This window comes from Acipenser ruthenus, chromosome 16, assembly GCF_902713425.1.
Source record: "Acipenser ruthenus chromosome 16, fAciRut3.2 maternal haplotype, whole genome shotgun sequence".
NCBI lineage: Eukaryota > Metazoa > Chordata > Actinopteri > Acipenseriformes > Acipenseridae > Acipenser > Acipenser ruthenus.
Window position 1 is genome coordinate 16855519 of NC_081204.1, and position 26678 is coordinate 16882196.

The 26678-nt window shown below is 42.5% G+C and overlaps 2 protein-coding genes across 3 annotated transcripts; both read right to left on the bottom strand.

The window, feature by feature from the left end:
* Positions 1-2026: 2026 nt before the first annotated feature.
* ckap2l (cytoskeleton associated protein 2-like) lies at positions 2027-3207 on the bottom strand. The gene is given in 4 exon segments (XM_034020965.3): positions 2027-2202; positions 2205-2921; positions 2924-3018; positions 3062-3207. Coding segments are annotated over 4 exon segments (1134 nt in total).
* A 16893-nt stretch (positions 3208-20100) lies between these two features.
* Positions 20101-23771, bottom strand: LOC117412622 (uncharacterized). 2 transcript variants are annotated; one of them, XM_058988950.1, is made up of 2 exons: positions 23697-23771; positions 20101-21335 (listed from the first exon to the last, which is right to left on the bottom strand). In XM_058988950.1, the coding sequence occupies exon 2, from the start codon at positions 21332-21334 to the stop codon at positions 20576-20578; it is 759 nt and encodes a 252-aa protein (XP_058844933.1). In that variant the 5' UTR covers position 21335; positions 23697-23771; the 3' UTR covers positions 20101-20575. The 2 variants fall into 2 exon arrangements, with proteins under 2 accessions (XP_058844933.1, XP_033877026.1); XM_034021135.3 differs by lacking the exon at positions 23697-23771 and adding an exon at positions 22562-22713.
* Positions 23772-26678: the final 2907 nt, after the last annotated feature.

Sequence of the window (26678 nt, forward strand, 5' to 3'; positions counted from 1 at the left end):
TGAGCTTCCCCGCTTCCAGAAATCAAGTGTATAATATCTTCTAAAGAAGAAGTTTGCTGTTCAATCAGCTATTTGGGAAATTGACTATTAGCAACATTTATAAAATCCCCCCCCCCCCCCCCCCCCCCAAAAAAAACAGCTTTTAATATCTGATTTCTACATAGCTCAAGGGAGCACCTATTTAATAAATACATTTATTAGAAATTAATAAACGGTAATCACATTTTTGCATGCGTCTTTTATTAGGCCAGAGGTCAAGTATAGTCGTCCAGAGGAATATGACATTTTGACATCACTTATACTTGTAATAATAATTTATTACATTTATAAAGCGCCTTTCGGAGAATTCTCAAAGCGCTGCTGTACTCAATAGATACATACAAAATAGAAGTGAAAGAAAAACTTCATCAAACCATTATCTGTACCAGCCGTGGGTCACCCGTCTTGCAGGTATACACCGAACTACTGCAACAATATAATGTTGTAGGCTACTGTACAGAGTAAGTAAATAACCGTGACAGAGATAGAAGGTGAATGAGTATTTAAAATGTGTATTATTTATTTCTTAGCAGACGCCCGTACCTAGGATAACTTCCAGTCATATACAAGAAATACATTTCAAGAATCACAGAACAATTATTAATACAGGAAAAAGCAAGATACAAAATACATTGACTCTAGTCCTAATAAGAGCAAATACAAAACAAAGTATGATTCAATATGGGGGCAGTTCAAGTTAGAGCAGATAAGTGTGGATAGTTATATGAGGATATGACACGAGTGCAGTGGAATAAAAAGAGGTGAAATACAGATTGAGTAACAGCTGTGGCAAATTGAATGTACAGGATTAAATACATAATGTAACGGAGCAGATAAGAGCATTTAAGGAAGTGTGCTCTAGTGTCCAGAAGGGAAGAGTTCTGTCTCAAGAGGTGTGTCTTGAGGGGGTGCCGGAAGGTGGTCAGGGAGGGACTGGGCAGTCCTGACATCTGTAAGAAGGTCATTCCACCAGTGCGGGTTGAGGGTGGAGAAGGAGGGAAAGCTGCATGTACACACAGGCTGAGAGACTGAGTCTCAACAGCAATAAAACAGTAAAAAATGGCAAATAGGCCAAGTCACTGTTTACATTTACAAAAAGAGAAAACATTCACCAACAGAATCAAAGACAGAAGAACTTCCAAAAAATGTTTTTTTGTTTATTTCTAACGTAAAAGAAATAGCTAAGCACTTTGATGCTCCGTAGTGTAAATAACACATAGAATTAAAAAATATATCTCGATTTAGCCATGATAAAACAAAAACACAGAAACTGCAAAGCTACAAAACCATATGAAACAGTGTATAATAATAATAGTTTATTAATTTTATATAGTACCTTCTCAAAAGCCCAAAGCGCTTTACACAAATAGCAGATAATACATGAAACAAATAAAGGAAACAATAAAACAGCACTACAAAAATATTGAGTGAATAAAAATGAAACACAGAGAGGAAAAAAACGCATAGAACTAACAGCAGTTTAAAAAACCAAAGTAAAAATATGTGTTTTTAAAAGAGATTTAAAAATATCTGGGGACGGAGCTTCCCTTAATGCTAGGGGAAGAGTGTTCCAAAGACGAGACGCATAACTGGAGAACGCCCGATCTCCCATTGACCGCAGCCTCGTCTTTGGAACAACCAGTAATCTTTGGTCCCCAGATCTTAATGCACGTACAGGGGCATGGAAAATTAAAAGCTCTCTTAAATAGATTGGTGCTAAATTATTCAGAGCTTTGTATGTGAATAACAGGATCTTAAAATCTATTCTTTGCCCTGTAACAAACAACCTTTGACCCCAAGGCCAACCCAATATTCCCAGAATAAGGATAGGTTACTACCAAAGACCCTTTCATTTTGTACAGTCTGATTTGGCTGTACCCAAGTCAGTGGGGTTGGCTACCCCATTAGGACAGGGGTAGCCAACCCTGGTCCTGGAGAGCTCCTATCCAGTAAGACACCTGGAGGGCTGTGCCTGCGGTGTTGTGGATCAGTCCATGGTGTAGAGTTCACTGGAGCTGGCTCGGGAGGGGGGAGAGTGGCTGGTGTGTGGGGAGCCCTCCCCGTCGTCCTCCCCCTCTTCCTCAATGTACTGGATGTGTACCTTCCCCTGCAGCGCGGTGTTTTCTCGGTACACGAACACGGCCCCCCCCCCCCCACCTCCAGCTCCTCCAGCTCCAGTAGCAGCTGGAAGGAGGTCACGCAGGGGTCGTGGTCCTGCAGCACGGGGGACAGGCGACAGGAGGCGCGCTCGATTCGGACCAAGCGGCACACCGGGGTGAAGAAACGCAGCTTCTGACCGTCCAGGACGAGGGGCTCTGACCGGCACGCATCCTTACTGCCTGGTGTGGCAGTGATCCGGTACTTCACCACAGAAGAGCCGTCTTTCTCTGTCCGAAACCTGGCGCTTACGACCTTGGGGGTCATGGGGTCAGCAGGGACCCCTTCCCTGACCTCCGACCCCTCCTCACGGCTCTGGGGTTCCACCTCCTCCAGGACGGGGTGGAAGCGCACTGCAGGTTTGGACTCCTCCTCCTCCTCCTCTTGCTTCTTCTTCCTCTTCAGGATCTCGGAGAGTACAGTCTGGAACTCTTCCACTGCCTCCTTGAACAGTGGCATCATCTCCCAGTTCCCCTGCCGTTCCATCAGCCACGCCTTGCAGATCCAGAACTTGGCGAAGCGCTCGGCCAGCGGCAGGCGATCCAGGACTGCAGACACCTCCTCCGCTGGGCAGGCCTCCTGCTCCAGTCTCAGGCAGTCTGTCAGCGCGCTCTCCATGCTGGTGACCAGGCTGTTGATGTCATCCTCCTCCTCGATGGCTGTCCAGAAGGAGCGCCAGTGAGAAAAAGGATTGGTGGGGGGCTGCTTCTGGGGGGGGGGGGGCATTGATAGGACCTGCCCCGAGCCTGACGCCACTCCTCCAGCTTCCTCATCCTCTCCTCTTGTGCTGCCGGCCTTCTCCTTTCCTGGGGCAGGACCCCCCTGCTCTCCCACCACCCCGTCTAAGGGGTGCGCTGCTGCCCACCCTGTAGTCTGGGGTTGTGTCTGGAATCTAGGACCTGGCTTGAGTCTGGGTTGGGCAGGACTCTGTGCCTGATGGACCTGGTTCTCTCGTAGATAGGGCTTGGGATTGGGAGGCTTCAGTTTGCCCTTAGCAGCCAGGTACTTCATCAGCTTCCGTTTCTGCAGTTCTGATCCAGACAGTCCCAGGGCCTCCACTCCGCTTCCATGATTCTTTATTACATTGTTCAAAAATGTCTAAATAAAAATTCCGTCAGTGCTTTTATCAATTTATTTATAATCAAATATTACATTTCTAAATTGCATTTTGTTTCACTGCTGCTGCTTGTGTGTTAGTAGACTCGGAACACAGTCACACTTCCCCTTCTAGGTGCAGCCACAGGAGGGATAGGGAAACCCATAGGTGTTGTAGCAGCTACTGGTCCTTCTAAAGTCAAATCAGGGATGCACAGATCCCATGTGAGCTGACTAGGTGTGGCTCTGACCAGCGGTGTGCTAGTTGGGGGAGTGAATTTTTTTATTTCCTCTTTCCAAGCTATTTCTCGGCATTTTTACCTGGCCAGACAAAGAGACGGGAGGAAGATACGTCCCCAGATATTTAGAACTCGTTTTTCTTTTCTGCGTGTTTCTACAACAGGACCCTAGTATTACCACTTTCATGACTGACACGGTAAGCTGTATAGTTTTATGCATGTTTGAAAACCAAAAGGAAACACAGAGTTTATGAATTGTTGTTTTTAAACAAAATATTTATTGTTCTGCATTTGCAGTGTAGAACACAGGTACCCCATGCTTCGCATGGCAACAAAAATATTATTAACATAAAAGCAAAAAGTAAGGAAACTGTATAATAAGAAGTAAACAAAAACACACAGCCTACTACAAAAGAAATCTTTGCATGGTTTGTCTTGCGGACATCTCTATTTGGAGTTTCAAGGGATTCATAAATAATAACCCATGAGTTGGAGTGGATCTCAATTATATTAATGTTTTAATGTACATTTAATGTACGTATTAATGTTTTAAAAACAGTGTATAATGTACATGTTAAAGAAAGTACATTCTCTCTCTCTATATATATAATGATTTTGGTGTATATTTTTTATTTTTACATTAAATTTTAATAGATTTTGGTAGAATTATTTCATATTACTATATTAGATATACATATAGATTAGACATTTCAAAGGTCCATTCCTTTTTTTTAATTAATGTGCAACAACCCCATTCATGATTTAACATGCTGTCACAAAAAGAAACAGGTCCCTGATAGGTGAAGGCAGCTCAGACACTCTTCAGCCTTCTATTGAACTGCAGAGTCATGGTAGGGAAGATTTGGGTGCGCTGTCTGTTCTATCTGTAATTTCTGATATTTCTCCCATATTGTCTTGTTTCATAACTGAGGATAATGTTTTTAGTTTTCTGAATTTGACACCATTAGACACCATTATTCTCTGTTTGCCCTTGAATCTACTAGTTATATTGAATTGACTAATAACCTTAGTTAACTGGCAATTGATAGCACCAATGGACAATGAAATCTTCTGGATTACTTTATAATCCGCTGCTTACTAATGTGACTCGAATACCTCAGCTGATGAGTGGACATTATAACTTTGAAAAGAATATTGATCTTGTATCTGTTCAACTATTAGATGAAAATAGAGATCTGTTTGGACAAAAAGTGGATGATGTAAAAGTGTACTGATTTGTTTAGAATACAATGTGTTATAATCTTAAGTGTTTGTTTATGTTGGGGTGTGCTAAGCATTGTGTATACTGAAGTTCTTTCTGTGTAACAAGATATCTCTTGTCTTTAGCTAGAGCATCACTAGGAGGCTATAATTTAAAGTGTGACATGTGACACAAGAATGGGCCTGGCTTTCTTGAAGATGTGTGTTTTTTTTAAGTAAACACCAGATAAGAACTTGTCTGCCATGGGGTCTATAAACCGAAACACGCGATTGTGTCGCACTTAACTTTCGAGCTTCCCGGACGGTGGTCCAGTTCTTACTTAGATAGTTTACCAACACTTGGTGCTTTTCTGAAGCGGAGACACAGTTTTCAGCAGTTGGGGTTTGACTTTGTAATTATGAGCCACTTATGAATTTACACTTAGATTTTAGTTTGGACAGTCAAATTCTGAAGATAAGGACTTAGTTAAATTCTAAAGATAAGGACTTAGTTAAATTTTGAAGATAAGGACTTAGTTAAATTCTGAAGATAAGGACTTAGTTAAATTTTGAAGATAAGGACTTAGTTAAATTCTGAAGATAAGGACTTAGTTAAATTTTGAAGATAAGGATTTAGTTAAATTCTGAAGATAAGGACTTAGTTAAATTCTGAAGATAAGGACTTAGTTAAATTCTGAAGATAAGGACTTAGTTAAATTCTGAAGATAAGGACTTAGTTAAATTCTGAAGATAAGGACTTAGTTCCATTTTGAAGATAAGGACTTAGTTAAATTTGGAAATTAATTACATGCTTGTTTCACTATCTTTCTAAATTTCATCCTTTGATATCTATACTTATGTTTTAGACTTCATTTGTTGTGATATTTTTAAAACTCTGTATTCAGATTTTGTGTTTGTAATAGTTAGGGCAATATTGAAGATTAATTTAGTCATTATTATTCAGTATTTAAGTTTTAAAGTTTAGCTTTTTAGGATAGGACTTTAAGTTTAAGTTAGGATAGTACTTCAAGTTTTTAAGAAGTTTAATTTTCTAGGATAGAATTTTAAGTTTTTTACATTAAAATATAAGTTTTTAAGTTAGTTAAAGTTTTAAGTTTGGAAAGTTAATGCTGTATGAAATTGAAATTATTTTGTATATGTGTTTGTTATAAATTTACAGCATTAATTAATTGATTGAATGAATATGGTACATTTAGAATCAGTATTTTAGTGTTAGATTTGTAGGATTTTCGTAGTCGTATGTATTATTGTGCATAGACTCTGGTCCGTAAGAGGATAACACATAACATTGATGCTTAAAAAAAAAAGGTTTTATCGGATAATATATAAACTTCTTGAATGTATTGCTTTATGATATCCACGCTGAGATTTAGGTTGTTAGGTAATATAAAAATAAATATTGTAAACTCTTTACACAAGGAAGTTTCATCAAAAATACAGCCCATCAGCGGGTTGACCTTTTGAGCCACGAGTCCTAAAAGTAATAAATAATTTATGTCAGTTAGTTTCTTGTAACTAAGATAGCCGTTGAATATTTCAATAAGAGTTCTTATATCATAGGGTACTATCGAAATCTGTGACAATGCGTTGCACTGCACCCAAGTTAGCCAGAGGCTAGTTTTCATTGGCAGTCCCAAGACAATAAATTTAAAGTAGAATGCCCTATCAACAATCGAATTCAAATGACCTCCACCTGGTAGAATGCCCTATCAACAATCGAATTCAAATGACCTCCACCTGTCTACTCCACCCCTCCCTCATACCAACCCTACTACATGCTTTATAAAACTTACAACCTTTTTCTCTTCTAGCTCATACATTCTGCCACTCATCCATCAGATTACCAATGATTTTATATGCTCAGTCATCCCATAATACACACTTTCTTCACTGCCATTTTAGCTAAAGCATTTGCCCTTTCATCCCCCTCTATTCCTATATGCACTGGTATCCATGCAAACACCACATACAAACCAAAACACACATTTTCTGAGACTAAATACATGGTTTCCCGCACTAAATCTCTTCTACCCCCCTCCCCTTCATTCATAACTGCTGGCAACTCTGATAAAGAATCTGTTAGAATGAGTGTCCTGCTCCCCTTTACCTGAACAATCCATTGCAATGCCAGGATAATCCCCATCATTCCAGCTGTCATCACTGACACCCTATCTGTAATGCAAAGACACTTTCCAACCTCAAATTCTGGAATATAGTACCCTGCCCTACTCCAACCCTGCCATTTTCTATTCTTTCTGATCCATCTGTAAAAATCTTGAAATAATTTTCCCAGACAGTATTACCTCATTTCCCCGCCTGTTTACAAAAAACATACTCTATCCTCGTTTTCTTTAACTTTAACCTCGTTTTCTTTAAAGCCAATTATTGTGCTTTTAAAACACCGGCGTGGGCGTATGCTGGACTTTATATTTTTCAATCTCACCTCTCCTAAACATTCTTTTAATATTACCTGATGTTCAATACGGTTTTCTATTCTCACCTCAATGCTTCTATCACAGTTACTCCTCTTCCTCTTCATAACCTCATACTCCCAACATGGTTCAAACATGCTTCTATGAGGATTACCTTCTCCTCCATTCATTATTTTATCCCAATACCCAATTCTGAACATTTTCCTTCTTAAGTACAGAGGCATTTCCCCTGTAATGACTTATAATGCTGCAACTGGCACTGAACATAATGTACCCTGTTTCCTCGCTGGACATGCTCTGTTCAAGTTCAAGGCTGTGTTGATTCAGTGACGGCGACACCTGCACAGCTCTGCCTTCAGCGCGGCGGTGCGTGTCGATTCTACCACACCTGGGCGGGAGGGGTTTGGTTTTACATTACCCACGTGGTTCAAAGGTCTATGACTGCTGTATTATTGAATTGTGGTTTGTCACACTTGTACTTTGCTTGAACAAAAGTTATTGTATTTCTTGCTCTTATTGTATTACTTGTATTGTAACACTTAATGTATTTGCTTACGATTGTAAGTCGCCCTGGATAAGGGCGTCTGCTAAGAAATAAATAATAATAATAATAATAATAATAATAATAATAATAATAATAATACAAGAGTCATGTGCCCAAATATGGTTCAGCTAATGGTGTATGGGTTCAATTGTAACACGTGTTACAACTGACCCCAACCCAGGGAGTCGTTACTAAACCTCATGTTCCAGCAAGAAACAGCAAAACTAAGAGCAATCAATTGTGTCAATTATAAGTACAGAAATCAGGGATGAGAATGTGAAAAGCCTGGATCCATAAACTGGATAACACAGGGATATATCACAAAAAGGAAACTGTGGGAAAAAATATACTCTGCTAGGTCAAAAATCGATTTTTGTAGATAAAATCTCAGGGCTCTGGACTCTTGACCAGAGGGTCGTGGGTTCAATCCCAGGTGGGGGACACTGCTGCTGTATCCTTGAGCAAGGTACTTTACCTAGATTGCTCCAGTAAAAACCCAACTGTATAAATGGGTAATTGTATGTAAAAATAATGTGGTCTCTTGTAACAATTGTAAGTCGCCCTGGATAAGGGCGTCTGCTAAGAAATAAATAATAATAATAATAATAATAATGACTGTCAGGTTAAATATTATCTCGACAATCAGCGTTATGTCTGGTATGTTTGAAACGGGAAAGTCTTTTTTTAAATCTGAAATAATTACATTAGCAACATTATCCGCTATGTTGGTTGGTTTTTTGTTTTGTTTTTTTTAAATTAAATTTTCTACATGTTTTTCGAGCTTTGTCCACAAGAGGGAGCCGGTGTTCTGTAATAGACTGAGTCGTGTCTTTATACACCACTGGTCCTCAACTCCGGATTGTTTCAGTTCAGGTGAAGGGGTTCAATGAAGTCATTGAGAGCAGCTCCTCAGTTGAAACAAAAACCCGCAGACACACAGACAGACAGGCAGGCAGGCAGGCAGGCAGGCAGTGTGTGTGTGAGAAGCACTGTATTTAGAATCTCCTGTTTGTAAAGTTTTGGAGGAGAGTGGTCTGCAGGAGCTGCTCCCATGTTGTCTGTCTCACCCTCTTGTATGTACTGTAGAAGTGTTCCTGTATTACATCAATCTCTCTCTGTAGAGACACCGACAGACAGGGGGGATTCTAAAGCACATTCTAAAACTAAAGCAATTGCTTGAGGTCTCTTATCTGTTAACTGATAAAGTCACAAAAACACACAAACACTGTAAGTTTGTATCAATTTATTATAGTGTTAAAAACTTAAATGTACAAATAACAGAATACAACGCAGATATACGCGCACATCACACTGTACAAATAACACAATGCAGATATATCCGTATCTAAATTTTCAGCTAGTATCATTTTTTTTTAGCTGTGCAGAGAAACAAAACAAGTACAATATATCCTGTGAGAAAAGCCCCTAGTTTCAGCTGTGAAGACAGAAAAGGTCGTTTCAACTCTTAATTCTGCACACTGCTGTTTAACCGCGTCTGAATTCACACACACACACACACACACACATATAAACACTGTCGCTATTACAATAATACAATGATGCAGAGTCACGTTTGATATCCTTGCAACACAAATACCAAATTGTTAAAATCAGAGATCAACCTCATATCAACATTCATCGCACCTGGAGCCTCACAAATGGCCACACAGAGCTGTAGTGATGAGAATTTAACCAATAAATGTTTGCGGTCATGCCTTTATTTCTAGTGTATTTATTGGGATCCCCGTAGTACCAATCTGTAACGACTCGCCCCTACGAAGTGATTACCTCCCGGTATTAAAAATAAACAAATTACCGATAAAGGGTGAAGCGACCGTGCATCAAGGACGCGAGATCCCAATAAATACACGACAGAAAAAAAGGGATGACCTCAAACATTTATTGGTCAAAATGATTTTTACTGCAAAACAAAAAATAGAAAAGAGAATTCCCGAGCAGAGAGGAAAACAAAAAGTAAACGAAGCGGCAAGTCCTCCACTGCAAAAACAAGAACACAGTCCCGCAACAAAAATAACGAAAAGAAACGACCTCAGCAAACAAACTCCTGGGTACCCGCTTGCTTGAAGAGCCTCCTCGCTCGATAGGCGACTCGAAAAGTAATCCACAGGATAAGAAAAGCGAACTTGAAAAAGACCGTCAGAAACGTGGGGCATCCAAACAGGCTCCAGGCTTTGGCAATCGTCCCTAAAGAGGCGGACGACACACGGCTAAACAGCTCGAAACTGGCTCGATGCTCCTGCTGATGCAAAAAACAAAACTTCCAACAAGAACAAAAACACTCGAAGTAAACTTTTTTTTTTTTTTAATTTATTAACCACTTTTTCCCATTACAATTTTACCATACAAAAAAACTCAATTTTATAACACATACCAATACTCATCTACCCATGCATACACAGAAATAAAACTCAGCCATCCAACACATCCATCAGACCTTTCCATTTTTCCCTACATTTTCCCTCCCCCATTTATACACTCGAAGTAAACAGTACAGTTCTGCCATGACTGACCTCCACAGGCATGTGGAGGTATGATACAGGCCCGGTTTTTGGGACGGAACCGCATAACAGTCTCGCGTTTTGATTGGTCCATGTCTGTCACATGAATATATCGTCACGCGAGTGGAAAAGCGTGCAGGCATTTTTAACATTGTGATCAGAGAGAGAGAGTGAGAGTGATCTGCTTTCCACAACCTTACCATTAAAATATAATGTGGTATTACGCTGTACTGATATAACAAACTATGGGTAATTACTTTATATGAATTATCATGTTATGCACGAATGTAAGAATTGGCTTTCTGTGGTGGTGTACTTTTTTCTTTCAAGTAGCATATATCTATAATCGTTTTTGCGATATATTTTAATATAAAATGTATACACTATTGCAGTTTTCTTAGAGGATACATTAGTTTATCTCTAATGTAATCACAGTTTTACATATAGACTGCCCCTGTTTTCATTTACGTCGCAAATTCTGGGCCGCTTTGCTTTTCAGATAATGTCCCAAATTCTGTGCCGATTTGGTTTGCAGATAACGTCCCAATTTCTGGGCCGCTTTGGTTTTTAGATAACGTCCCAAATTCTGGGACGCCTTGGTTTTTAGATAACGTCCCAAATTCTGGGCCGCTTTGCATTTTCAAATTCAGCCCAGTTTTGGGGACTCAGCTGACAGCCGAGCTTCTAAGTCATCCATGCACAGTTTACCGTAAACTGGATCGTGAATTCATTTGAGAGTAACCCTTAGTACATGAATCAAAGTTAATGTATTTTTTACTCTCCCCAGAAAACATTTAGGAACATGGTATACCAAAAAAAAAAAAAAAAAAAAAAAAAAAAAAAGACATCTCATTTGCTTATGTAATGTCCATCAATATATAGTGAGGCATAGGGGTTTATCAGAACTTCTGGGTTTAAGAGACCAGTGCCCTTCAACAACTTCAGATGAATCCTATTGTATTGTATTAGTCAGCATTTCCCTTATCTATTCCTGATAGTTTATACTGTAGGTCAGGGGTTTTCAACCTTTTTTTTGGAACTGTACACCTTCTATCTGGAGGTTTCAGCTCGAGTACCCCTTTACAATTTTCGCTCAACTGAACGGTACCTCAGTTACAGTAAAATGGAGAATAATCTGATGACCCCCCCCCCCCCCCTGTTTGTTTAATAAATTTGGGTGACAAACTGCTGGTTTAGGACAGAACAACAAACAGTAGGCTTAATTCTTAAAACTTTTAACTACAAGTATTTGGATGCACAGAATTCCTCCCTCCCCTCTCTGTCTACCCCGACTGTCCTGTTGGGTGACTTCAACATCCATCTCTCCAACCCCAGCCACTCTGCTGGATTCCTCCCTCTCCTTCACTCCTTCGACTTCTGTCTCTCTCCGTCCCCTCCTACCCACAAAGCTGGCCGTCAACTGGACCTCACCTTCTCCAGGGCCTGCTGCCCCTCCACCCTCTCTGTCACCCCCCTGGACCTCTCTGATCACTATTTCATCTCTTTTTCTCTGTCTCTCCCCCCTCTCCCTGCTCCTCCTACCCCCACTGTCACCTCTCGCCGTAACCTCAGATCTCTCTCCCCCTCTGTCCTTGCCTCCACTGCTCTCTCTCACCTCCCTCCTATCGACTCCTTTTCACAACTCTCCGTAGACTCTGCTACCTCCACCCTCTTCTCCTCACTCACCTCCTCCCTCGACTCCCTCTGTCCCCTCACCTCCCGACCTGCTCGACCCTCCCCTCCCCATCCCTGGCTCTCCTCTGCGCTCCGCTCGGCAAGAATCACACTGCGATCTGCTGAAAAGAAATGGAAGAGAACCAAACTCCCTGCTGCCCTAGACCTTTACCGCACTCTCCTCTCCTCCTTCTCCTCTACTCTCTCCTCTGCTAAATGTGCTTATTTCCAATCTGTAATCCAAGCCTCCGCTAACAACCCATGTAAACTATTCTCTACCTTCTCCTCCCTCCTAAACCCTCCCCCCTCCTCCTCCCTCCTCTATCTCCCCTGATGACTTCGCCTCCTTCTTCCCTTCTAAAATCTCAGATATCCGCAAACTCTTTAACACCTCTCCCTCCCCCGCACCCCCTCCTGCTCCAACCCCTACACCCACTACATCCCCTACTAACTCGCCCTCCTTCTCCACCTTCTTGACCCTCTCAGACTCTGACCTCTCCTCCCTGCTCCAGGGTCACAAACCCACCACGTGTGCCTTGGACCCCCTCCCCACTCACCTCTTTCAAGCTGCTGCTCCTGCTCTACTCCCCTTCATCTCCTCCCTCCTCAACACCTCTCTACTTTCTGGTATCTTTCCCTCTGCCTTCAAAAAAGCCTCTATCACTCCCCTCCTCAAAAAACCTACTCTTGACCCCACCTCCCTCCAGAGCTACCGTCCTGTCTCCCTCCTACCCTTCCTCTCCAAAACCCTCGAGCGGACTGTACACCGCCAGCTCTCTGCTTTCCTGTCCAACCACTCTCTGCTTAACCCTCTCCAATCTGGCTTCCGCTCTGCTCACTCCACTGAAACCGCCCTCCTGTCTGTCACCAACTCACTTAAGTGTGCCCGAGCTGCCTCTCTCTCCTCTGTCCTAATTCTCCTCGACCTCTCTGCTGCCTTTGACGCTGTTGATCACTCTATTCTACTATCATCTCTTGCTGACCTGGGGATCTCTGGCACTGCTCTGGCCTGGTTCTCCTCCTACCTCTCCAACCGCACTTACCAGGTAACCTGGCGTGGAGCAACCTCCACACCTCACCCTCTCTTAACTGGAGTCCCCCAAGGGTCAGTCTTGGGTCCTCTCCTGTTCTCTCTCTACACCCACTCCCTGGGCCCCCTCATCGCATCCTATGGTTTCTCATACCATTTCTATGCTGATGATGCTCAGATTTTCCTCTCCTTCCCCACCTCTGACTCCACCATCTCCTCCCGTATCTCTACCTGTCTGTCTGCTATTTCCTCCTGGATGCACTCGCATCACCTCAAACTCAACCTCTCTAAATCTGACCTCCTTTTCTTTCCCTCCTCCTCCCCCTCCTCTGATCTCTCTATCTCTGTTCCTCTGGAATCTACCACACTCTCTCCCTCTTCCTCCGCTAAGAACCTTGGAGTCAACCTAGACCCCTGCCTCTCTTATTCCCAGCACATCTCCACTCTGGCACGCACTTGCCGATTCTTCCTGAGCAACATCCGAATAATCCGACCCTTCCTCACCAACTATGCTACCCAGCTCCTGGTCCAGGCCCTGGTACTCTCCCGCCTAGACTACTGCAACTCCCTCCTGGCTGGCCTCCCTGCGTCCGCCACCCGTCCGCTCCAGCTCATCCAGAACTCTGCTGCCCGCCTGGTGTTCTCTCTGCCTCGCTTCGCCCACGCTACTCCACTACTCCGCTCGCTCCACTGGCTCCCGATCACCGCTCGCATCCAGTTCAAGACTCTTGTACTAGCCTACAGATGCCTTGAGCAGACTGCACCCAGCTACCTCCAGACCCTCATCTCTCCCTACACCCCCACTTGACCTCTCCGCTCCGCCTGCACTAGAAGACTGGCTCTACCTCCGCTACGCTCCCCTGCCTCCAGAGCCTGCTCCTTCTCCACCCTTGCTCCGCAGTGGTGGAATGACCTTCCTACAGATGTCAGGACTGCCCAGTCCCTGACCACATTCCGGCGCCTCCTTAAGACTCACCTCTTCAAACAGCACCTGTAGAACTCCTCTGTTTGTATCCTGGGACACTATCACCCTTCATTTAAATGTGCTTTATTTTGCTCTTATCTGCCCCCTATTTTACTGCATTTAATCCTGTACTTCAGAATACTGTAATCTGCCAAGTGTTTAACCTGTAGTATTTTGTATTTAATCATATCCTGATGTAACTATCACTATTTAATCATATCCTGATGTAACTATCACTATTATCTGCTGTATTATTGAATTGTGGTTTGTCACACTTGAACAAAAGTTATTGTATTTCTTGCTCTTATTGTTTTACTTGTATTGTAACACTTGAAATGTATTTGCTTACGATTGTAAGTCGCCCTGGATAAGGGCGTCTGCTAAGAAATAAATGATAATAATAATAATAATAACAGAATTAAAAAGACAAGTATTGGGGTTAGGAGCACACCTATATTTTTGTAACTTTGACGGCCTTTTTTAAATTTTGACAGCCTTTTGTAAAAGTGAAGGCCTTTTGATACCCAGCATACACTGCAATACCCAGCAAAGTTATACACTGATATTCTGATAGCACAGCAATTCAAATGAAGTTTGTAATTGGTTGTGTTCCTCAAATACACAATAAAAAGTGATATTTATAGGGTATACAGTTATACAGCGATACAGTGGTTTCGGACATCTAAGAACAGGTACTGCGAGCATCTGGATTCATAACCAGAGGTACTCTGTAGCCTCCTAGGACATTCACAGCTTGTTTGACACCCTCTTGTAGTTGCCCATTTCTGCATATAAAGCAAAATGCTGTTTGTCAGTCTCTCTTTTTTCTTATAAATCAGTCTTTGCAGGAATCATTCCAGAAACACTTGAATCAGTTAGGGACTACCAGTCTGACACTACAGGCCTTTAAATTGCAGTACCAATTTGCAAGTTGCTAAGTGGTTGCGTTCCTCAAATTTGCACTGCAAAGTGATATTTTAAAGCATAGGGTATATAGTGCTTTTTTTCGCCTCTGTTCGCTTTTGGTGCAAAACTATGCTCCGATACACTCAAGCTGATACTGTGATCACAAAACACTTGGAATGGACTTAAATTGGTGCTTCTGTTGCATAAATACACTACAAAATGAGAACATTTCAGGTCTTATATATAATGGACATTTTTTGTATGTATTTTGCTATAGGAAATCGTAGTCGGGGCGAGGGGGTCCTCCTGTCGTACCCCATGAGTCCACATATCCTGGGCCAATAAACTCGCTAGTACTCTCTTTAGATGCACAACAGTCTTAGCTAAAGAAAATGGGTTCCTTCGAGTTCGTACGACCCACGACCGCCATTGGTGTTTTTATAATTGGATTTGCCATAGGGAAGGGGGTGGTCTCTTATCGTACCCGTATCTCCACGACCCCTGGGCCAATGAACTCGGAAGGGCACTCTTTGCGTGCACAAGAGTCTTAGCTAAAGAAAGACATCGACCACGGGTTCATACGCCACCCCACCGCCAGATGGTGGGCGTTGCCCCAAAGGGGTTTTATAATGGGATTTCCCATAGACATTTTTCAGGGTGTTATATCTCGGGTTCCCTGAGACTTGAAAATCGGTACGGAGGTCCACCTCGGGGCCCCTGTCGATCCCTCCAAGCAACGTGTCCCCAGCTAGAAAGGACACCAGTTTAGACTTTTTTTTCCAACCTGGAGCTCAAAAGCTATTGGAAATGCAACCTTGACATGCCATCATGCTGAAAATGTGTAAATTTGTTGAAAATGTAGCATTTGAAAATGGGTGGCTCCCTGTGAAAGAGGGCCCCCAGACATGACCCTAGGAAGTTCAACCCGGTTTCTAGGCCCCAGGGTCATGGAGATATGACCCCAAAAAGGGTAGTTTTTGGACATTTTTGACAGGGCGTATCTCGGGTTCTGTGGGGGTTAGGAACTTGATTTTTTTTTTGTGGCACACAAGGAGTCACCATTTTCATGGTTCAGATGCCAGGACGGCTTGGCAAAGTGAATTTTTTCGTCATGACATGAGTTTTTGGGTGCTCCCCTGAGTCTATATCACTTTGAATGGTGGTTCTGCGTGCTCTGGTTCGAGAGATATGACTGAAAATGTGTTTTTTAACACTGCCATAGACATGAATGGGGCTGAATACCCAAAAATATATTTTGCAAAGAATTGCTACGGTGGGTGTATGCGTGCAGGGGTTGCATGGTGGTGTGTGCGTGCAGGGGTTGCATGGTGGAGTGTGCGTGCAGGGGTTGCATGGTGGTCTGTGCATGTAGGGCTTGCATGGTAGTGTGTGCATGTAGGGGTTGCATGGTGGTGTATGCGTGCAGGGGTTGTATATTGGTGTGTGCATGTAGGGGTTGCATGGTGGTGTGTGCATGTAGGGGTTGCATGGTGGTGTGTGCGTGCAGGGGTTGCATGGTGGGTGTGTGCGTGCCGGGGTTGCATGGTGGTACACGTGTGTGGAGAGGAATTTGAGTGCAGGTTTTGCGCAAAAGAGGGGCGGGGAAAAGACTGGGAAGGGTAGGGTAAAAGAAAAATTACTACAATCATTTATTTTCACTATTAGTCTTTAATAAAGTAGTCTTTAATAAAGGAAAACGACTGCTTTAATTAATTTTCACGTATCTATTTCAGTGCAATGTAGTTTCTTCATGTAATAAGAAATACGTTTTTTTAACATTTACATTTTATTTCTGTTTTTTCATAAAAATAAAAATAAAAAAGATTTCTGGGGAGAGTAAAAAATACATTAACTTTGATTCATGTACTAAGGGTTACTCTCAAATTAATTCACGATCCAGTTTATGGTAAACTGCATGGATGACTTAGAAACTCGGTTGTCAGCTGAGTCCCCAAAACTGGGCTGAATTCGAAAATGCAAAGCGGCCCAGAATTTGGGACATTATCTAAAAACCAAGGCGGAACAGAATTTGGGACGTTATCTAAAAACCAAAGCGGCTCAGAATTTGGGACGTTATCTGCAAACCAAATCGGCCCAGAATTTGGGACACTGTCTGAAAAGCAAAGCGGCCCAGAATTTGCGACGTAAATGAAAACAGGTGCAGTCTATATGTAAAACTGTGATTACATTAGAGATAAACTAATGTATCCTGTAACAAAATTGCAATAGTGTATACATTTTATATTAAAATATATCGCAAAAACGATTATAGATATATGCTACTTGAAAGAAAAAAGTACACCACCACAGAAAGCCAATTCTTACATTCGTGCATAACATGATAATTCATATAAAGTAATCACCCATAGTTTGTTATATCAGTACAGCGTAATACCAAATTTTATTTGAATGGTAAGGTTGTGGAAAGCAGACCTCTCCCTCTCTGATCACAATGTTAAAAATGCCTGCACGCTTTTCCGCTCGCGTGACGACATATTCATGTGACAGAGATGGACCAATCAAAACGCGAGACTGTTATGCGGTTCCGTCCCAAAAACCGGGCCTGTGTCATACCTCGGCATGTGACACCGAGGTCGACCTATGCACGAGAAAGAGCGCCCACACATGGCGTAACAAAGGCACTGTTTATACTGGCAACCTAAACAACGTAATTGGAACCTTACCAGGCTTCCGTGCTGCCCAATTAAGACGCAGCACATGGTGCGCTTATTGCACCATAAAGAACTGAAGTTTTTTATAATTTATGTGGCAGTGCCACAAGATAACCCCCCCTCTTGATTTCAAGGGGAAATCCCTGTCTGTGCGTCCCTGTCTGTACTGCACTGTCCTGATCTCTCTCTGTCCCTGTCTGTGCTACACTGTCCTGATCTGTCCGTCTGTGCTGCACTGTCCTGATCTGTCCCTGTCTGTACTGCACTGTCCTGATCTGTCCCTGTCTGTACTGCACTGTCTTGATCTGTCCCTGTCTGCACTGCACTGCCCTGATCAGCCTCCTCCAGCTCTGTAGTCAAAGGTGCAGTTCAGGATGCAGTCCTGTCCCACAATGCAGTTCACAGAGCACGGGAATGACACAAACTCATCAGCACTGACACTGCAGACACACCCCAGCACGAGGACTGCCAGCAGCAGCATCGAGGCAGCCCTGGCAACCGTGGTAACGCAGGTAACAGGGCAGCACCATCTGCTTCTGTATTCCATCGTTTAAAGAGAGAGAGAGAGATTGCATAGGTGGTGCGACAGAGAGCGCAGACAGAGAGCGCTGTCTACAGCAGTGGTTCAACCCTGGTCCTGGAGCCCCACTGAGCAGCTCTCAATTACTTAACTGAACTGATGATTTGATTAATTTGACTTTAGCAGCTTTACAAAAAGTTGACGAATTCAAGTTCCTTGTTATATAATTTTATGTTTAACTTGAAACCTCAACTGTTTAAAACAATTAAAAAGCTCTGATTTCAATTAAGTAATTGAGAGCTGCTCAGTGGGGCTCCAGGACCAGGGTTGAACCACTGCTGTAGACAGCGCTCTCTGTCTGCGGTCTTTGTCACACCACCTATGCAATCTCTCTCTCTCTTTAAAGGATGGAATACAGAACAAAACCAGCAGGACGGGCAGGGGGAGGGGGAGGGGGAGGGGGAGGGGGAGGGGGGGATCCCCAGGACCAGAGTTGAGAACCATTGACCTATAAAGCCAGCGCTGGTGTAGTTACAATTGTATTTATAAGATCTCTTTTGTTTCATTTTCTTTATTCTGTAATTCATTCCTGTGTATTCTTTCAAGTTCAGAACCTGCTTGCTCAAGGATCCCTCCGCAGGGTTCTATTGCTGATTTATTTCTCAATGGTGACGGTTCGTTCCTCACTCCTCTATTGCAAAATGCACTTGTTTAAAATCCTTCAGATCAAGTCAGTTTGTAAATTAATATTGTAGATTTATAATGTAACTGCAATCCTTGGAACAGGATTTTGTGATGAATTCAGGGTCAAGTCCGCACAGCTCAAGTTTGTAATGCGATGTGCCCTCCTCTTTCTCTGTGCGGTACAAACTGCACTTCTCGGTGGTTTCCAAACAGGAAGTCTCTCTTCTCTTGTGGTTTCACTCAGCAACTTGTTAAAGCACAGAAAGAAAAAAAAAAACATCATATAAAACGGGATTGTCCCTAACCTGGTCCTGGGGATCGAGCCTCAATCAATCCTGCAGCAGCTTCTTGTTGTTTTGTAAGAGTCTCAAAATCATCAAAACCAGCAGTTCTGTAATATTGATGTTTCTCAATATTCTACTACTTCTTTGTCAGTTCCTCTTGAAGTGAAACTACAGTCAAACCTGCTCATGTGATCACTTTAAACTCCTCTCAGTGATATCTGTCCTTTAATTTACCTGTATTAAGAAGATACCACCTGTCTAACATTGTGATTCAAACTTGTATTATTAAGCAAACCATTTTAGTCTGGCTTTTATCTGTAATCAATAATCATACTATTAAAACAACAGTGCTCTCTTGTAAAGGAAGAGAGAAAACACTGAGAAATGAAAGGTCTCACCAGAGATGAGAGAATTCAAGTTACTGAACTCGGAAAGACAGAAAGAAAGTGGACTGAATTAGAAGTGGTGGTTTGCAATTTCAACAGATTTGTTGTGGAACTCCCGGCCACAGTCGGCGATGGCATAGCCTGGATTTGAACCAGCGATCTCCAGGCTATAGGGCACACCTTGCACTTCCAGTGAAGCGCCTTAGCTGGAGGCGCCACTGGAGATCCCTAAAACATACATTTTAAGAGTCTCAATGGGAGCAGTGAGGTGCTTGGAAAAGTGTCTTGTCTCACTCTGATGAGGTCATGTCTGTGTCTATTTTGTCTCACTCTGATGAGGTCATGTCTGTGTCTGTTTTACTGGCTTACTACAGTAAACCTGTTAATGCACGGAGCTGTTCATGTTACTTTTTGGTGTAATTCTGCTTGCAGTTAGTGCAGCAGAACTGGAAATGTAGTTGTAATGGAATACAATTTCAGTAAACAATTGCCCTTTAACTGTAATTGCAGTTTAAATTAGAATTGAACCCAGGTCTGCTGTATATATATGCCTATATATATATATATATATAATCTCTGATTAGGGGCAAATCGTTTGTGTCTCTGCTGGTTTTTGTTACCTGTGAAGAACAAAGGAAGATGCACACCCAAACTCAATAGAGGTGCAGGCTAACGGGGGGAAAGCCCCAATCATTACAAGAAAAAAGTCGCACACTCAATTTGCACTCCAAAAATAAGTTCAAACATATTTATTTATTTCAGCAAAAACCAGCGCTGTCAAGATCTGTCCCTATCTGTCCTGCACTGTCCCGATCTCTCTCTGTCCCTGTCTGTGCTGCACTGTCCTGATCTCTCTCTCTGTCGGTGCTGCATTGTCCTGATCTCTCGGTCGCTGTCTGTACTGCACTGATCTCTCTCTGTCCCTGTCTGTGCTGTACTGTCCTGATCTGTCCCTGTCTGAGCTGCACTGTCCTGATCTCTCTCTCTGTCCCTGTCTGTGCTGCACTGTCCTGATCTCTCTCTCTGTCCCTGTCTGTGCTGCACTGCACTGATCTCTCTCTGTCCCGGTCTGTGCTGCACTGTCCTGATCTTTCCCTGTCTGAGCTGCACTGTCCTGATCTCTCTCTCTGTCCCTGTCTGTGCTGCACTGTCCTGATCTCTCTCTCTCTCTGTTTCTGTCTGCACTGCACTGTGCTGATCTGTCCCAGTCTATGCTGCACTGTCCCTCCCTGCACTGGACTGTCCAGATCTGTCTCTCTGTGCTGCACTGTAGCGAGCGCTCTGAGCTGCATCTTTGGCCTTGATGTAAATAAAACCAAGATGCCTATACAGATTCTGACCTAATGTTACAACACAAACCACAAGAGCAACAATGACAACAAGAGCAACTAGAGCAACAAGACCAACAAGAGCAACATATAGAATTGTAACAGACTGGAGGCTCAGCTCAGCTGCTTCTGTGGGCCCCGCTGGAACCGGTCCTGCTTCTGTGGGTTCAGCTGCAACCAGGACTAACTCAGTCCGGCCGGTCCCCCACTGTTGAGAAACGCGAACTTCACAGTTGTAATATCCCGCGTCTTCCTCCGTGACGTTCCTCAGCAGCAGCGATGCGTCCCAGCGCGGCTCCAGCACAGAATCAAACAGGCGGGTCCGGCCCACGTACCGAGGGTGCTGGTCGGAAAGCCAGTCGCCGTTGCCATAGTAACCGTGAACAAGATCGTTTGTTTCTTTTTTTCTCCAATTCATCTCTGACTTGTCATCCCAGCCTCCTCCAGCTCTGTAGTCGAAGCTGCAGTTCAGGATGCAGTCCCATCCCACAGTGCAGTTCACAGAGCGTGGGACCGTCACAAACTCACTGGCACTGACACTGCAGAAACACCCCAGCACGAGGACTGCCAGCAGCAGCACCCCGGTAACCCTGGCAACCTCCCCGGTAACAAAGCAGCATCGTCTCCTCCCGAACTCCATCCTGTCAAAAAGAGAAAGTGTACATTTTAAAGTTTTTTAGAATTTTAAAAGCACAAATTTGCACAATGTCCCATTTCCCAGGTCCCCTTAGTTTAATCTTTTAGTTTTTGTTTTATGTTCTCCCTCTTTGAACTTTTAGTGAGCACGTTTAATCACAGTGCACTGGTTTTTTATTTGATCACGGTGCACTGTTTTTTTATTTGATCACGGTGCACTGGTTTTTTATTTAATCACGGTGCACTGGTTTTTTATTTGATCACGGTGCACTGGTTTTTATTTGATCACGGTGCACTGGTTTTTTATTTGATCACGATGCACTGGTTTTTTATTTGATCACGGTGCACTGGTTTTTTATTTGAGCATGGTGCACTGGTTTTTATTTGATCACGGTGCACTAGTTTTTTATTTGATCACGGTGCACTGGTTTTTTATTTGATCACGGTGCACTGGTTTTTATTTGATCACGGTGCACTGGTTTTTTATTTAATCACGGTGCACTGGTTTTTTATTTGATGGTTCTTTTTTTGCAGTGACTTTTTCAAACAGCACAGGTTTGTTTTTTTTATCATGTTCATTTTAACACTGTGTTTGTTTTAACCATGTACATAGCGTAAGTGTCTTGGTGTTTTTCAATGTATTTTAAATGTTTTTAAAAACATGTATGTCTTGTATTTTGTCATCTTGAAAAGAAATGTGAAAATGTAAAAATAAAACTGGGTTTGAATGTAAAATAATCAATAAAAGATCATTCCTTAAAAGAGAAACTACTATCAAAATGAAACTGAAACAAACAGGAACCGTCCTTAAAACTGAAAGAAAATTCACAGCGAGACTTAAACTGATATTTTTAGAACAGTCAAATAAAAAATGGAAATGAAAGCAATCGGGGCCCCTGTACCAGAACAATAACATTTCACTGTTTGTTTTTTCTTCTGACATTTAGCTGAAGACTGGAGAGCCTCAGTGTCCTGGTTTTTGTTTTATCCCAGCCTCTGCTGCTGTATCCTTGAGCAAGGTACTTTACCTAGATTGCTCCAGTAAAAACCCAACTGTATAAATGGGTAATTTTATGTAAAATAACGTGATATCTTGTAACACTTGTAAGTCTACTAAGAAATAAATAATAATATTACAAGTGCGAAAAAGTCTGCACGACAATTCTCTTTAACGAAAAAAGATTTTTAGCAAACTTTCAAACCACTTTATCGCGTCTGTAATTTGACCTACCTTGATGTCTGTAATTAACTGTCGGGTCGAATCCAGTCCGAGTTCAGTGGGGTGTACAGCTCTGTCTGTCTCTTAGGATTTTGAAACTTGTTTTTATATAACCCGCCCCCGCCTCGAGTGTTTTGGTACCGTCATAACAATAACAAACCACGCAGCTGATTTATCAGAAAGCATTACAGTTCCTCGAAGCTGCAGTACCGCATACTGTCCTGTCGTGGTGGCGCTGTTGAGAGCTGGATGAGTCCGTTATCAGAAGTGGCAAGAATAAACTTTCACTAATCCAGTATATGGTGACGTCATTCAATTTAGTGACGCAATACATGTGTGCCATCAATGGCTAGAATAAAATATCACTATTTCACTGGAATTGGTGACGTCATTCAACTTCGTGATAAACGTGTTTGTGGGGGGGGGGGGGGGGGATGATTTCAATTCACATTTGTTTACAACAGCAATTCATTCAGATCACACGACATACTGTCTACTGTCTATACACGCATCCCGTAGGTACCCCGCTAGCATACACCAGTGACGTGCCTTATTTAACAAGGCAATGCAGCAAGTTTTACTTTTACAAAAAAAAAAATCTGACGCGAAAAAAGTGATTATTATAGTTTAGCAGAAACCTCCATCCAACTCGACTTACCTACACATAAAGAACACATTCAAATATATACATTGCAGATCTAAACATCAAATACAAACGTGTTTATAAAGTGCATTTCATAGCAAAGCCCTCTGGAGCGCAGAATAATAATAAAAAAAAAAACAACATTTGAGTGCAATGAAGCATTTAATTCATTCAGGAAACCAAAGAGACTGTTAGCAGCCCAGGGTCTTATATTAGAAACTTAGAAACATTGCACCATCCAAAAATCTACACAAAAGTATTAGTATTATTATTAACACAGGTTTTGTGTAGAATTTCAATATATTCATTTTAAGAGTGGAGTTCTACACAGTTGCCTGCTTTTCACATGCTTCACTCTTGTGATTTCCTGTCCTCCTCAGTGTTCAATAGATCTGTCTACTGCACTGTCCCGCGCTGCCTGAGATGCATTTTAGCACGTTTCTTAGACAGCACCAGACCTGCGCCAACACCAACAACATAAAGAAGAGCAACAAGAAGACCTACAACTAGAACTGGCCAGGAGAATTTCAGCTCATCTGCTTCTATGGGGGCGGCCCGGTGGCGTAGTGATTAGTGCAGCTGCCTCACAGCGCCAGGGTCCTAGGTTCGAATCCGGCCTAGGGTACTGTCTGTGTGGAGTTTGCACGTTCTCCAGGTTGCTGTCCAGGTTGATTGGTCACTGTAAATTGCCCTCTGTGCGAGTGTGTGAGTGAGTGTGTGTGTGGTGCCCTGCGATGGACTGGCATCCCGTCCAGGGTGTAGTCTCACCTTACGCCCTGTGCCTGCCGGATTAGGCTCCAGCTCACCATGACCCTGTAAAGGAGTAAGCGGTTAATGATAATGGATGGATGGATGGTTCTGTGGGACCCGCTGGAACAGGTGCTGGTCCTGTTGGTTCAGCTGGAACCGAGACCAGCTGAATCTGACCCAATCCAATCCGGTTAGTAGCGACAACTTGACACTAGTAAATTCCTGTGACGCTTCCCCGCGCAGCAGCTCTGTATGGAACAGGCTGGTCCTGTTCATGTACCGAGGATGTTGACCGGAAAGCCATTAGTAACCGTGATCATAGTCTGTTTCCGTTTTTCTGCAGAACATATTGGACCTGTCATCCCAGCCTCGTCCAGCTGTGACGTTGAAGGTGCAGTTCAGGATGCAGTCCTGCCCGACAGTGCAGTTCACAGAGCTCGGGACTTTCACATACTCACTGGCACTGACACTGCAGACACACCCCAGCACGAGGACTGCCAGCAGCAGCACCCTGGTAACCCTGGAAACCTCCTCGGTCCTCCTGAATTCCATCCTAGAGAGAAAGAGTTTTTATTTATGTTACTTTTACAATAATATCTTTACATCACTGTGTGGTAATTAGTATATAAGGATGACAAACAACAATAGGCTAATAATACTGATAATAATAATACATATACATACATTGTACAGTCAAGCCTGTATTAAGAGACCTGCACTCAAGGGACAGTCAAATAGGCCCTGAAAATCAAAAATATATATATTTGTGCGCTGTAGTGGATGTGGGGATTGCCTCTTTCAGGTGTGCGATTCCTTTAGCACAACTTGAAACAGGCGGATATATTTTTGGTCGGGGAACGACTCGCTAACAGCTTTGATTTTGGGGCGGTGTGTATGCTAACTGGGCACTCACTTCACTTGAATAACATTTCCCGAACTGTCGGAATTGGGGTTTCTGACTCTTTATGTTTCTGACCATTTCTGATTTTAGGTCGGAGCACTAAAAACAGTCGGAAACCTTTGATTCCGCCAAAAACAGCCCTCTCCGACTTTGATTTTTGGGGCCATAGGGTCCTCTTCTTAACACAGGTGTTTTCTTAAAAGAGGGACCTCCACCCCCACCCCTCATACATTTTCTATTTGTCTTCGACATGCCTTCCTGTAATTATGTCTATCTAAAATACACTGTAAAAGACTCGAAGAAGATGCAATATGAACAAAAAGAAGTAGGCCCTACTGGAATTGAATTCCATTCATTTATATACTTTCATGGACTTGATTGTATAAACGCACCGCAATTAGGGAGGAGGTGCTTGTGGTGCTCATTCAACCCAGATTGACTAATTGAGAGAGAGGTGAGCAGAGTATAAAAACACCTGTAGAAAATTAAAGGGAGATCGGGATCGGTAGAGCGGAGACTGAGACTAGACGTGCGTGCCTACAGGGAGAGCGGAGCTGAGAGGACTTGAAAAACTTTGACCAGCGGTGCTGTGGAGAAGCGGAGCCGAATGCAACCGAGAGTGGCTATTGGTAAAGAAAGCTTCCACTTCTAACACTGCAGACAATGTTCTCCTTGATTTCATCCAATGTTAAGGACAAGTAAATATAGTTTGTTTTAGTAAATCTGAAATGTAAACTAGAAGTTGAAATAACATGTACTTTCAGACTATAGTGTATATTCCTTGCAAGTTATGTGCTCTTTTTCAATGCCTTACTACAGGTTCTCTTGTAAATAAATAATCCATTTCTAAAACTGAAGCAGCACACCAACCTTTTTGGTAATGCTGATGGTGGTGGTGGTGATAGGGAGCAAGACGTGCGGTGCATCGAAGATGACCGAGGTCATTTGTTTCTTGGAAGTCCTTCATCATCTTCGCTGGACGAATATGGGCCCTGAAATAGTAAAATTGTGATCATGGGGGAGCAGATACAGTTCAGTATCAACAATGATAAGAGGGAGATAAAGTACCACTGTTCTTTTAGGAATTTCAAAGAAAAACAAATAAAATATTTTAGTTGAATCTTTTTAAATCGAGCACTATTTTTTTTTTTCTTTTTCCTGACAAATTTCACAGCTAATGATCCTGCAAAGGAAAATCTCTGTAATAGATCCCACAGATGAACGTGCAGCCCTTCCAGAGAGTATAAACTTCCCCTTTGTCAGCTAAACAACAGAGATGAACATGTTGGTAGACCTGCATATTAACATCTAACCAAAATGGTCCCATGTTAAAAAAGAAAACATACCTTTATTGGGCTGACCTGATTTTACTAACTTCTCCCTTTTGACTCATATTGCATCTTTATTTGGCTGATCCTTGTATCTAACGTGGCTGTTTTTGTACATGGGGAATATTTTGATCAGATATCGCTTCTGTATTTTACAGCTTACCTTGGATTCTAAATGTACATTTGAAAACAGTTGTTTTGATGTGAATCCTTAATAGGTTCAAGCTTTTTTAATTAAAAGTATACGACTTTGAATGAGGTGTCCCATAACTGCACAACAGAAGAAATGTAATGCAAAGTATTATTGATGTCCAGCAGCTGGTTAACCAATCGATTTGAAAATATTTCTGTGGTAAAAACACAAAGAAAGCATGGCTGTTCCTCCTTCTGTTGTTGTTCTTGGGGCATGCATTGACTGTATAATTCAGACCTGATAGGTGACCAATTTTGTCTAACAAGTAATGAATACTAGATATAGTTGATGTTCTGGCACAGTGGTACTCTGGC

Excerpts from the sequence above, each read along its gene's own strand:
- LOC117412622 (XM_058988950.1), bottom strand. The coding sequence starts at position 21,334 with ATGGAGTTCGGGAGGAGACGATGCTGCTTTGTTACCGGGGAGGTTGCC.